Source organism: Henckelia pumila, chromosome 2 (assembly GCF_033568475.1).
Source record: "Henckelia pumila isolate YLH828 chromosome 2, ASM3356847v2, whole genome shotgun sequence".
Classification (NCBI taxonomy): Eukaryota; Viridiplantae; Streptophyta; class Magnoliopsida; order Lamiales; family Gesneriaceae; genus Henckelia; species Henckelia pumila.
Window position 1 is genome coordinate 113,810,465 of NC_133121.1, and position 13,950 is coordinate 113,824,414.

General features: G+C 36.9%; 1 protein-coding gene across 1 annotated transcript; it reads right to left on the bottom strand.

Annotated features, from left to right (window-relative positions):
• Window positions 1-6,467: 6,467 nt before the first annotated feature.
• On the bottom strand, window positions 6,468-8,073 carry LOC140878198 (uncharacterized). Its single transcript, XM_073281809.1, has 4 exons — window positions 7,474-8,073; window positions 7,249-7,380; window positions 6,681-7,151; window positions 6,468-6,515 (listed from the first exon to the last, which is right to left on the bottom strand). Exons 1-4 carry the CDS (start codon window positions 8,071-8,073, stop codon window positions 6,468-6,470), a joined length of 1,251 nt encoding a protein of 416 aa, XP_073137910.1.
• Window positions 8,074-13,950: the final 5,877 nt, after the last annotated feature.

Consider the following 13,950-nt stretch of genomic DNA (forward strand, 5'->3'; position numbering starts at 1 on the left):
TAATACTATCGATCTCTTAAATCACACTGTCACATTAACATATCAAGATATTCTCAATAACAACCTTATATCAAATCAAACATTAAAAAAAAACTCAATGTGAAGACAACACCCAGGCAGAAATGAGAAGCAAAGCCACATTAAGACGTATGCATTTATTCAGTAAAAGAAATCGCAACAGTTGTAATAAGCTTGTACATAATTAAATTAAATCCACATAAAAGTAATCCAACAGGTTTTCTAGTTTTACTCGTTACTAAGCAAAACCCAGTTTCCAGTAAATAATTTTTGAGGATGAGGTCAATTAATAGAATTCACAAATAAAACCCATAGGGGTTAGTTATAGATTATAGATGTAACAATTCTTTTCATCAACAAGTCACATTATTTAATATCTTTTGATACTTAATTAAGCTTGAACAGTTCCTTAGCTAGCTACTTACATTTATCTTTTGATCTGATTTAAATTTGAATAATTTTCTATCCGATTTTATCAGAGACTCACCATTCACCTAAGTTTCGGGGAAAGAAACAAATTTTAGTTCTTAGAAAGAAACAAGTTTGACAATGATGAATTTTAATCAGAGTTCAAAATACAATTAAAATTATACATTTTAAAACAAATTCTTCATTTGTTTTATGTTAAACTAATAGGAGCTTCTTGAAGGAAGTCATGGAAATCTGACAAGGAAACACCCTAAAAATTTACATGTAACATAAAACATATATGAAAAAATGGAATTAAAAAATTATGATTTTAAAGATAATTTTTTTTTTAATAAATCAACAGAAGTCGGTTCATATTTCAAATTTAACTAATGCAAAAACGAAAGTAATACCACATCATGAAACTCTCAAGCTCTTCTTCCAGCTCTAGCTCTCGCAGCTCTTGTGTGAGACCTCGGTTCTAATCATCTAATCTCGGGCTAAACAAAAACTAAGCATACAAAATCCAAGATTTAAAAACAATAATTTTTTTTAAAAGTGAACAGTGCCTCGCTCGATCTGTAGAACTCAACCGATCGAGCAAGCAAAGTTTCATACTCTGCTGCCCAGAAGAACACCAGCACCGATCGATCGGTAAAACTCAACCGATCGGGCGGACCATTTTTTTTAAAACAGAGAACAGATTACAACTCCATCGTTCGATCGGTCAAACTCTACCGATCGAGCGATGACAGCTTTGAACCCAATTCCAGAAAATAAACTCTCTAACTCAACTCTATAAATCCATTTTATACATAACGAGGTACAAAATACATACAACAACAACATACAACTTCAATACTCGCATAAACGATACAACATAATCAACAAGTTCGAGTTCTCAACATGCTTCAAAATATAAACTAGATTGACATGCTGATTCAACTTCTAAACCGAGTCTCACTTCTATTCCTTGATCTTGATGCTAACCAAGTCTTCTCTGACTCGATCCTGTCCCACCTGTTGCCAAGTACACATACAAAACAAAACAACAGCCGGAGAACTCTGGTGAAAAAGATATTCCCAATAAAAGCAACATAACATGCAATAACAAGCAATATCTCAATAACTTGATATAAAGACAACATATTCAATATTCATACGAATAAAATGCATGTATTTAAAACAGGGATATAAACTGTGATAATCAAGGAATTGATGCTATGCTTTTGGGATCCCGAGGATGAGATCACGTAACAACTCACCGATTCTTCCGATCGAGGTGGTGCCACGTATCTCTATTCCTTAGACTTTGGTGCGACTATAAGCAGTATCCTGACACTAGGTGAACTTCTACAACCCAGGCCACTCGCAATATAGCCATCAAAACGTCTAAACAAAAAGGGTCGTTCTGCCCGTTGAAATCAAAGATTTAAGCTCAATATGAATGCATATAGAATACCAATGCATTAAACATAAATCATTTAATAACAAAAGTTCAAACACAAAATACAAGTTTTCCACTCTAGAACAAGTATTGATGCAAGTATGTGCTTTAAGGGAAACTCAAGAACCATCTGTCTTGAGTGTTCTATCCCACTAAAATGATGCCTGCTTGTACCTTTCGATTCAAAAAGCTCCAACTCTGGATAAGTTACAAAAAGAGGTTATATCAAAATCCATACAACCAAAAACAACAACCACTCAAGGTAAACTCTTTACCGCTCTTCGTCCAACTCTTCAACGCGACTTCTGCTAACTCTGGGCTCAACATACTTCAAACAAATCTGTAAGGAGGTAAAAGAAGATCAACAACGACGAATAAACCCAAAAGCCAAAATTTCAACAATTCAAATGGTTCAAAATCCCAAAACTCAAACCGGCGGCAGAATGACTATATTCTGATCAAACCGAAAACACAGACATCAATATAGCATTGCAAACAACCCAAACCAATGCTAAAACATCAATAGAAATTCAAAACCTACAAATCTCAAAATCCCCATTTTTGAATTATGCTTCCAAAAATTATAACAAATCCAAACGACGCTCTTTTTCAAAACCGACTGAGAATAAACGATAAGAACTCGTTCAAGAACAACATAACCGAAACTCATTTGATTCTAACAACATCCAAAAATTGTAAGTATAACTAATCGGAGAAGTACTTCCGATAGAATGAAGCTCTCGCTGCCGGGATCGCTAAACTGCCTTCAGATTTAATTTCTAACGGACGGATTGACCGGAAACTGAAATCACAAAGCTTGAAGAAATCTTTGGCCGCCTCTAATGGAGAGAACACGTTTTGGAGGGGATGATGGAATAGGAGGAATGACTTAGTCTAGTCAAATAATATAACAATTCAACTTTTTGCGTTTTAGTCTCTGAAATTTACAAAAATTGCAAAATAGACCCTGATCAAAATCAAGTCGGCTTTTGAATTCTGGAATCTCTGATTATCTCAAATAAACTCAATTAAGATAAATTTGGGGCGTTAAATCTTGCCTGCATCCCATCAATTATCTCTCTCATTCGTTTAAACTCCCAGTACTTGCTTGCCCAATCAGATCTACGTGGCCCTCTGAGCAACTCCCGCCTAATGGCCGCCCAACACTCGGTCATCGCCACCAGATCCTCCTCTTCCTCTAGTTCTCTGACCTCTCTTTCCGCTCGTTCTCTTTCCCAGGCCTCTCTTTTCGCTCGTTCCCTTTCCTGGGTCTTTTTTTCCGCTCGTTCTTTTTCCCGAGCCTCTCTTTCCCCAACCCCTCTTTCATTCGCGACTTCTATCTGGTCTGGTCTCTTTTTACCCCATCGTGTCATCGCAATTGTGCCAGTCTTCCTTATAAAGTAAAAGCAGCAGAAACATAAGGGACCCATTTTGGTTTTATGATGTTCAACTTTGTCAACATTAGGGCAACTAACATGTCTAATAGTCCACAATCTTCCATTTCTCACATCGCTGATTCGACAAGTATAAGTGAACCTATCATCAAGCTAATTGACAAAAAAAAAACAAATTTTTGTCATCTTTCAACATTGAGATTTGACTGAACCTGTCATCGTGAAAGATGACATAATCGTCTGAATACCCTCGACAACCAATCACCAGTTCTGATGATTCTCCAGCAACATTCTTCTAACCCATCTCATTACAGAAACAACTAATGGAATAAGAAGGGCAGAATACATCAGGATCAAATCAGCTTTTACAGCATCTGATTCATGGGCGTTTCCTAGACCAAAAACGCAGAAGGCCCCAAGGAATAGTGCCACATCATTGGTGGGCATGGTGCTGGGCATGATAGGTAGGCACTTAAAGGAAACTCTATATATATATATATATATTTGATAAATTTAGAAACAATATATAATCTTAATAAATTTTTGATACATAGTATTTTTGTTTTAAGATAATAATTTTGATTTATAGAAATATTTTGTATTTAAAATATTTTTATTAATTTTAAAAGTTAATACTATAATAAAAATTTTGACCCAAAATATTTTAGGTATTTTATTATAAAATTGAATAATAATTATTATATTCTTACATAATAAAATTTACTAATTTGTATATATATATATATATACAATTTTGCTATCCTGCCCACTCACCGTGCCCACCTAATGTGCCCACCATGAGGTGGCACTCAAATATTGGATGTGATGAATTGTGCGTCCAATAGTTGAGTGCCACCTCATAGTGGACACATTAGGTGGGCACGGTGGGTGGGCAGGATAGCAAAACTCTATATATATATATATATATATATATATATATATATATATATATATATATATTTGTGTATGAGTATGGGCATGGGGACTTGGTCCCCGCGGGGATGGGTACGAAAAATTCCCAATAAGAATTAATGGGGATGAGATGAGTATGAGGATATGGTTTGAATTCGAGGACGGGGATGGGAAAGACATCCTCATCCCCGACCCGCCCCATTGCCATCCCTACCAAGGAAACAAACTACAGCCAACCCCAAAAGAGATATTTCCCATTTTGAACTTGTTGCAGCCACAACATTGTTGTCATATCCTTCCTCTAAGTCACGTTTCCGCATTGTAAGGGAAGATAAGCCTAACGAAAAAAAATATTAGAAAATGGTGAATTACATCAAATTAAACAAAACTATTTTTGACAAAGAAAAATTATATTTGAAAAAAACAGATTGCAAAATTGTTTGCATCAAAGGGTAAAGTTAATGATGATGAAAGCTAGCTACGTACAGACAATTAAACAAGACAGACACCTTGCTGAAGGTGTACAGTGGAACACATCTATGTCCTACTTGTAATCATCTCCCTCAACAACAAATTATTAAGATATATCCTTCCCAAAACACAATCTGCATACAACCATTGTTTTTGTACTCTTGCCAAAAGTATTACCTCAGAATCCCAGGTATGTATCTTACAATGCCCAAAAGCAAATGATCTGTAGTGACCCGCACCGTGATAACGTATTAATCAGAAGGTTAAGCATGCATTTAACTTAATTAAAATAAACCATCAGAAAAATAAACGACGGAAAAGCAAAACCCATAAATATTATACAGCCATATCGAATAAATCCAGTGTATTAACCCAAATACAACAGAAACCACGATCAGAAGCTCCGATCGGCACATGCAGCTACGTGTTTGATCTTCGAAGATACCTGGCACTGGATGGAGATCTAAAGCTCCGAATGGGGATCGGAAGCTCCGATATGATCGGAAGTTCCGAATTGGTTCGGAAGCTCCAATCGCACCACTTCTTCCGAACTATTTTGGGGTGCTTTTGAACTGGTTTTGGACCCTCGGGACCTACCCTACCATTTTTGAAACGTTCCGCATCTGATTTTCCACTTATTTTGACCAAGTAATGACTCCTTAAACATGTTTTGACATATTTAAAATTATATATCATTTTTTAACATGTTTAAAATCACTTAATCTTGAAAAATGGAACCGGGCTACTACATTCTCCCCATACTTAAGATATTTCATCCTCGAACAATCTTAAGTACTGAATGAAGTAAAATACTGAATAAACATCTTTTATTCAAACTGATTCATTTTACAAGTTACAATTTGAAAATACAACAATTCAAAATAATTCTGTATACGGCTCTCAAATTCTCAAGTGGCTTCTTCAGTGCCTCGGCGTTGCCACTGAACTAGAACAAGAGGAATGGTCTTGTTACGTAACACCTTATCCTTATGAAGACCACTCGAAATGCACATCCTTTCGAGTAAGTTGTGTCAAAGGTCGAGCTAGCTGTGAGAAATTCGCGATAAAACGGCGATAATATCCTGCTAGACCCAAAAAACTACGGATCTCAGCTACCGTCATCGGACGCGACCAGTTCATTACAGCCTCAATCTTGCTCGGATCAACAGACACTCCATCTCTGGATATAATGTGGCCAAGGAATACCACCCGATCTTGCCAGAATCCATACTTACTCAATTTGGCGTACAACTGTCTATCCCTCAGAGTCTGCAACACAAGCCTCAAATGATATGCGTGCTCATTCACATCATGTGAATACACTAAGATATCATCAATAAATACGATGACAAACTTGTCAAGAAATTCCCGAAATACTCGATTCATCAAATCCATGAATACAGCCGACGCATTATTCAACCCAAATGGTATTACTATAAACTCATAATGCCCATATCTGGTCCTAAATGCTGTCTTGGCTATATCTTGATCTCGAACTCTCATATGATGATATCCAGATCTCAAATCAATCTTCGAGTAGACCGAATTACCCTGCAACTGATCAAACAGATCATCTATACGAGGCTAAGGATACTTATTCTTGACTGTTACCTTGTTCAACTGACGATAGTCAATGCATAGACGCATAGACCCATCATTCTTCTTCATGAACAGAACAGGCGCTCCCCAAGGAGAAACACTGGGATAAATATAACCCTTGTCCAACAGATCCTGAATCTGCTGCTTCAACTCACGCATCTCTGACGGAGCCAGACGATACGGTGCTCGAGAAATAGGTGAAGTTCCTGGCATCAGCTCTATGTCAAACTCAACTTCGCGCACTGGAGGAAATCCTGGAATCTCATCTGGAAATACATCTGGAAATTCATTCACAATAGGAATAGCTTCTATACCAATACTTCCAGCGGATGTATCAACTGCATAGATGAGGTAGCCTTCCGGACCAGACTCCAGAGCCCTACAAGCTTTCAAAGCTGATACCAAAGACATCTGAGGTCGCGCTCCCTCACCGTAGAAGAACCAACTGTCTCCACCAATCGGATGAACCTTACCAATCTCTGGTAACAATCCACTGAAGTTCGGTATGTAGTCAAAACATCGATTCCCCGAATGCAATCGAAATCTTCCATTGCCAATATCATGAGATTCACCATCAAGACATTCCCTTCAAATTCTAAAGGACAACCCAACACTAGACGCTTAGCCGACACAAACTTACCCGTCGGAGTAGAAACAAAAACCACAGTGTCTAGTGAGATGTAATGCAACTTATAATTCTTAACAAAACGTGCCAAAATAAAAGAATGAGATGCACTAGTGTCAATGAGTGCAAAAGCAGGTATATCAAATAACAGTAACGTACCCGCTATGACTTTCTCATTCTCATCCACTGCTTGATCATGCCTCAAGGAAAACAATTGGCTGGAAGCACGAGGTTTCAGATTAGAACCATGTCGACTGTCCCTGTGGTCTCTGCTGCACTGAAGCTTGAGAACCAGAACCAAAAGCAAAACCAGCTCCCCTGGCCTGTGGACAATCCTTCTTCAGGTGGCCAATCTCTCCGCATCGAAAACACACCCCTGAGGTCTTCCGGCACCAGTTGGAAGGATGATTCCCACCACAATGCTTGCAAGGACCCTGATTCTTTCTGCCAAAACGCATCACCTCTCCGGATCCCAAAGAAGAAGTAGAACCAGACTTCTTGAAATACTGAGCACGGGGACCCAAAGAACTCGCAGGTCTAAATGAGTAAAAGGATCTATTACGGCGGATGCTGTCCTCCACCTGGTGACATCGGCTCACTAGTCCCTCATAAGTCATGTCATCTCCCACAACAACTCGATCATGAATCTCCGGATTAAGACCTTGGAGGAACAGATTATACTTCGCCTCCGTGCTATTAGAAATCTGGGGGCAATATGGCAGTAACTCAAAGAACTTCAACTGGTACTCATCGATCGACATTGATCCCTGTCGCAAACATAGCAGTTCGCTTGCCTTCGCCTGTCGGAGATCAGGAGGAAAATACAGATTATGAAAAGCCGTGCGAAACTCATCCAAGGTAGCAACTCCTCGGGCTGCAATAAAAGGCGTAGAAGTAGAATCCCACCACTTCCGAGCTCGTCCTTCTACCAGGAAATCAAGAGTCTCCATCCGCTGCTCCTCAGTGCATCGGAACTCCCGGAAACAAACTTCCATACGTCGTAGCCAGTTCCCCGCATCCTCCGATGATTCTCCTCCGACTAAGGGTTTCAGACCCATCTGCAAAAACCTATGCATGCTGAACCGCTTATGATCATCATGGCGATGGTGATGACGGCCCCGACGATGCTCCCGATCATCCTGTTCACCCCAGCGTCCACCTACACTGTTGTGGCTACTCTCGTCACCATGACTTGCCATCTACACGATGATTAAAGGTTAATCCCAATTCCAACAATCTAGATCCCAAGATTACTATGTATGCTCTGATACCATAAATGTAGTGACCCACACCGTGATCACCTACTAATCAGAAGCCTAAGCATGCATTTAACTTCATTAAAATAAATCATCAAAAAAATAAACAGCGGAAAAGCAAAACCCATAAATATTATACAACTATATCGAATAAATCCAGTGTATTAACCCAAATACAACAGAATCCAAAGCTTAGACAAATCCCTGCTGGTTATCCAACGTCTAAGCCCTCCTGAAAACACCCGCATCGTCCAGCCGCAGACCTGCCCCATGGAATAGGGTGTTCAGATACAACAAAGTACGGACGTGAGTATGATAAGCTTAGTACGACAGTATGAGTATACGGTGTTATGTGTGCATGTAGGCAAGTGAACTGGGTACCAAGACTCTCAGGTCAAGAAACAAGCTCATAGACCGGGTTCAAGGTATATAGCACGTTGCGTCGTCGCCTCAGGAGGTGACTTATATACCCAGTGAATAATGGTGACCTGATACTAGTACATGTGTCCAACAATTAAGGTGACCTGACACAAGAATTACGTATCCAACCATCCACAACTCGTAGAGTGAGCTCCCTACTATAGGTTACCTCTAAGGTAAAAGGCTCAATATGCATATAAATGCAACATACAGTCGTGACATGCTGTATATAAAGGCATATAAAAACATGCAAATCACATAATCCATGCAAACACATAATACATGCATACTCATGATTTGGATATCTCGAATAAATACTTTCGTATCTCATACACTAGGCAAGCTAGACCAGCACTATGTCCAAGCCTATAGTCCTCACTACAATGCAAAGTACTCATGCATTACCACCTAATTCTAAAAGTCTTAACTACGCTATAGAATACTCCTTATTTACTATAAGGAGACAGAGCTATACCTGCGTCCGTCGTCATCCCACTGATGACGATTTCCCCAGAACTTGGGCACCGCTCCGCAGCAATCCGAGAGCACCTCGCCAACCTCCAGACCAAGCCTAGGAAGGCTGGAATTACCCCTAAACACCTAAACCCAAGCTGGAACCGAGAGGGAAAGATAGGAATTGGTGTGAAATGTGGCCCTCGGAACCCCTATTTATAAGCCACGATCGGAAGCTCCGATCGGCACATGCAGCTACGTGTTTGATCCTCGAAGACACCTGGCACTGGACGGGGATCGGAAGCTCCGAACGGGGATTGGAAGCTTCGATCTGATCGGAAGTTCCGAACTGGTTCGGAAGCTCCGATCGCACCGCTTCTTCCGAACTGTTTTGGGGTGCTTCCGAACTGATTCGGAAGCTCCGATCTGATCGGAAGTTCCGAACTGGTTCGGAAGCTTTGATCGCACCGCTTCTTTCGAACTGTTTTGGGGTGCTTCCGACTGGTTTTGGACCCCCGGGATCTATCCTACCATTTTCGGACGTTCCAGATCTGATTTTCCACTTATTTTGACCAAATAATGACTACTTAAACATGTTTTGACACATTTAAAATTATATGTCATTTTCTAACATGTTTAAAATCACTTAATCTTGAAAAATGGAACCGGGCTACTACATGATCACTATTAACCAAGTCCGAAACCATAAAGAGAACGAAAAATAAAACTTAAAATTAGAAAGCCATAACCTATCTAAACTACACCACAAATCGAACAGATAATTAAAAAAAATGATGATGCTAACCTAATGCGATGCAACTAGAAGAACACAATAATCTCGCAATATATTTACATAAACAAAACATGTGTACCATGCTAGGGTTTTACCTCAAACGCAGACTTTCTTTGCTCGATGTGAAAGAACAACCGTAAAGCAACGCCGTGTGCGATGTTGGAGCAAACGATCACTATTAACCAAGTTCAAAACTATAAGGCGAACGAAAAATAAAACTTCAATTAGAAAGCCATAACCTATCTAAACTACAACACAAATCGAAAAGATAATAAAAAATGATGATGCTAACCTAATGCGAACACAATAATCTCGCAATATATTTACATAAACAAAACATGCGTACTATGCTAGGGTTTTACCTCAAACGCTGGCTTTCATTGCTCTATGTGAAAGAACAACCGTAAAGCAACACCCTGCTCGGTGTTAGAGCCTTCCTGCTGGGTAGAGTCTATCCTCCGGGAGGAGTACTCCCGGATTTCACCAATTATGCAATCAATGACGTGTTGTGGCTTGCAGGGAAGGTTTTCTTTAGCTCTAATTGGGTCAAAAAGAAATGTTTTATTTCTGATTTTAGTATTGGCCCAATACAAGTAATTTGGCCCGACCCAAATTTTTTGCTTTTATTATGAGTATTTGACGTACTGAGCACTATAATCTCAACGATTTAATATTGATATATTAAATATCATTTTATAATATTTTTTAAAATACCATTTTAAAATAATATTTTTTTTCCGAACTCGACTTAGACCAATCTACTAAATTAATAATTTTGATAAATTAGTAAGATAATAATTCTCCAGAAAATATTTGGTGAGAGTAAATGGTTCAAACAATGTGAATATTATTTATGTCGTCATCTAATAATTTTATATAGCAGTGACAAAGTAAATTGTTCTTGTTATTATTGTACAAAAAATAGGTATACTACCACCGACTAAAAATGAGTATTGGCCACCAGATATAGCTCAAATATATATAACATCGATTTTCTTCTTTTCAGAAGTGTCATATTAAGATTTTATTTTTCAACGTTTCTTTGACTTCTAAAAGCTAACTTTAACAGATATTATATAACATTTGAGAAATTGTTGTTGTTCTCGTTAGCTGAAGAAGAACACTTAAGCAGTAAAACCCACCTAAATCTTATTTGAAAAAAGCATTCTGATTAAATTTTGTGAGCTATTTTTCAAACAAATAGTTTTAATGAAATTTGTTTTTCGGTTAATAGAGGTGCATTAAGGATTATATCCGTTGCTTGGATTTTTGGCAACATATTTAGTGACCACTACTTCACATTAACATTGTTTTCTTTTTGCATATTTTAAGTAGATAACTATAACACACCATTAATTTTGTTTGCATATCAAGCATGTATTAATTAATTAACATTGAAATTCTTTTCTTTAATGTCCTTTTAGTTACAAATCACTTCAAAAGTTGGTTGTTAGTTCAAAAGGCTCTTTTGTTTATCACAATGTTTATTCGACTTAAACATAGCATAAAACACTGTTGGTTCACTTTACTAGATCATTACATGAGGCGGGAATCAACATGCTAATATGATGACTAAAGTTTTGAATTTATAATTTAAAAATTGTAACCTAGCTAACACTAGTCAATAGTTATTATTGACTCACCTACCTATCGTGGAGTGTTCAAAACATATCACAACATCTTTCAAAATCATCTATGACTCATCCTATGCTATGAGAATTTTTTTTGCCTATTATAATTTACCTTATATATATACATGTACAATTAGTTACTTCCAGATTAACATACCCAATGTGTTACCAAGTTCGGTTTATACATCAAATACAATGGAAAACAATTTTTAGTGTACTCGTATTGACTGCAGACAATCTCAATAAAAATATTTATTTGAGAAAGAAGTCAATGCGAATATTTTACTCCAATCCAGTATGGGGTGACATCTTACGAAGAGTGGTAAATATGTAAACGAAGCTTTTGCTCCTGTTAGATTATGTAGGTAGTATTGAGAGCAGCTGAGCTAGCTGTCAACAATATGCATCAAAATCAATATGTACAATAAATAAATCACAAAAGAATTACAAAAAATTCTTTTGTAGCATAAGAAATGCTTGGTTGTAAAATTTGTGTGTAAATCGATGGAGATCTTTAGACTGTACTTTGTAAAATACATATATGAAAATTGCTTGTACCTTAATAATTATGCATATCTGCTCTTTTTTACTTAAGGTGTGTCCACCGCCTCGTAATGAGTTTTTTTTTCTTTTTCTAACCTATTATCTTATATCCAAGTACGCCACAAGGTTTAAAATTGGTAAAATGACTTATATATTTTGTATTTTGCAAAAGGTTATCGATTAAAAAAAAAGTCAAATATATAGAATGACCTAATTACTATCATCTTATTGTATGCACATGTTTGAATATTTGCAAATGGAGGACTTTCACACTTCATCTGTGCAAGATGAGAGATCTAGAGTTAAGAGATTTTAGGGTATTTTAGAGCAGACGAAGAAATGTAAAATAAGATAATTGTTAGGTGAAAAAAAATCTCTCTCAATGTTGAGTTTCAAAACTGGAAAGAAAACTCACGAAGGAAAGTGAAGAAATCGATCGGGAGGAGGACAAAAAGAGACTTTTGGAAAGAGAAAATGGATTGAGTTATAATTTGGGAGAAGATATATGAGGATATTTACTTAATTTGGTGTGTTTGAGGACTGATCTAAACTACTAAATTGAATTACTGAGTTAAAATAAACTTTTACTGACATGAGTACTGAACACAAAATTCGGTTTAGATATATGAATTTTAAAGGAGTTCACCCTATATTCAATACTTTTTTTTTTGAAGAAATATATTCAATACTTGAATAACTAACTAAAACGGGTCATTGAATTTTGGTCAAATGACCTTAAAGATTTTTTTTAAGTCAATGACCTCCATTTTGATTAAAAACCCATTTATCTTAATTTACACTTAAAGTTGCCGAATAAGGTGCAGCCCCAAACCGGGAAAAGTAGTAAGCAGCCACTCAAAGTTGTGTACATAACAAACCCTATAAAGAATATCAAGACCAGCGCCTCCGAATTCAGGTCTCTCGTGCAAGAGCTCACCGGGAAAGACTCCGATGTGTCGGAATCATCCAAGTTCGCCACCGCCGCGGACGTTGGCAGTGGCAAAAACATCAAGGGGAAAGAGGCTAATATTAATATTAATATTAATTATGATGTTCCAAGTCGAAATATAGGGCAAAGTAGTACTATTAATGGTCATGATTTGCCACAAGGATCCGAATCCGACCCGTCATCATTAATCGATGAAATGTACACGATTAATCATGAGGATTTCATGGGTTCATATTTTGACGACCATTTCTTCTGAAGATCTAAGTACGTATATACGTACGTACCAGATGATCAATTAGATATGCTTAATTTGTTTTTCAAGATTTTTCATGATTTCATTTATTTTCATTTCGCCAGATTTTATGATTATTTCATGCTTTCTATTCGAATCTTCGATTGTACGTGGGTTTCATTTTTAAATTTTAATTGAAAATCTTCACAAGCCCTTTTCTCCTCTTAAAATGGCTATAGACAGATTTGCTAATTAATTTTATATATATATATATATATATATATATATTTGGAACAACTAATTAATTATAATATTTTTGAAGTACTATAAAATCGTACGAAAAATATTAATCTATTGTGTTCCTTTTTTATAATTGGATCGACGCTAAAACGGGATGATTAACTAGCTAGTGGGGCAACCAAAACATAATAATGAGAAATCAAAATTTGGCCTCAATTGGTCATCAATTTCCATTCATTTCTTGAACTATATTAAGTTTTAATTTTTTTGAGAAAAAAATAACATAGATTTGCTTTCTATTCTCGTATGTTAAAAGTATTTTAAGAAGGGTTTTAAATGTATATAGTGAGACCTAGCTAGCTAAGCTACACGAATGTGCTACTATTTTAAGAAGTACTTGGCCTTCTTCTGATAAATGATTTTTAATGCTTGCTAAGTGCAATATTGGGCATTTCTAACTATATATACTTGTTTTCTCACAGTAGTATTTCCATGTACTTGTGATTATTTTACAATCACGTTTAATTTTATCGAGAGATTTTGCTATATTGATGAAAAT

Bases quoted from the DNA above. Each gene is read 5' to 3' on its own strand.
- LOC140878198 (XM_073281809.1), bottom strand. From the start codon at position 8,073: ATGGCAAGTCATGGTGACGAGAGTAGCCACAACAGTGTAGGTGGACGC. The intron at 7,381-7,473 runs GTGAGCCGATGT...CCCCGTGCTCAG, and splicing joins ACATGACTTATGAGGGACTA to TATTTCAAGAAGTCTGGTTC. The intron at 7,152-7,248 runs GTGTGTTTTCGA...CTCAAGCTTCAG, and splicing joins GGTGCCGGAAGACCTCAGGG to TGCAGCAGAGACCACAGGGA.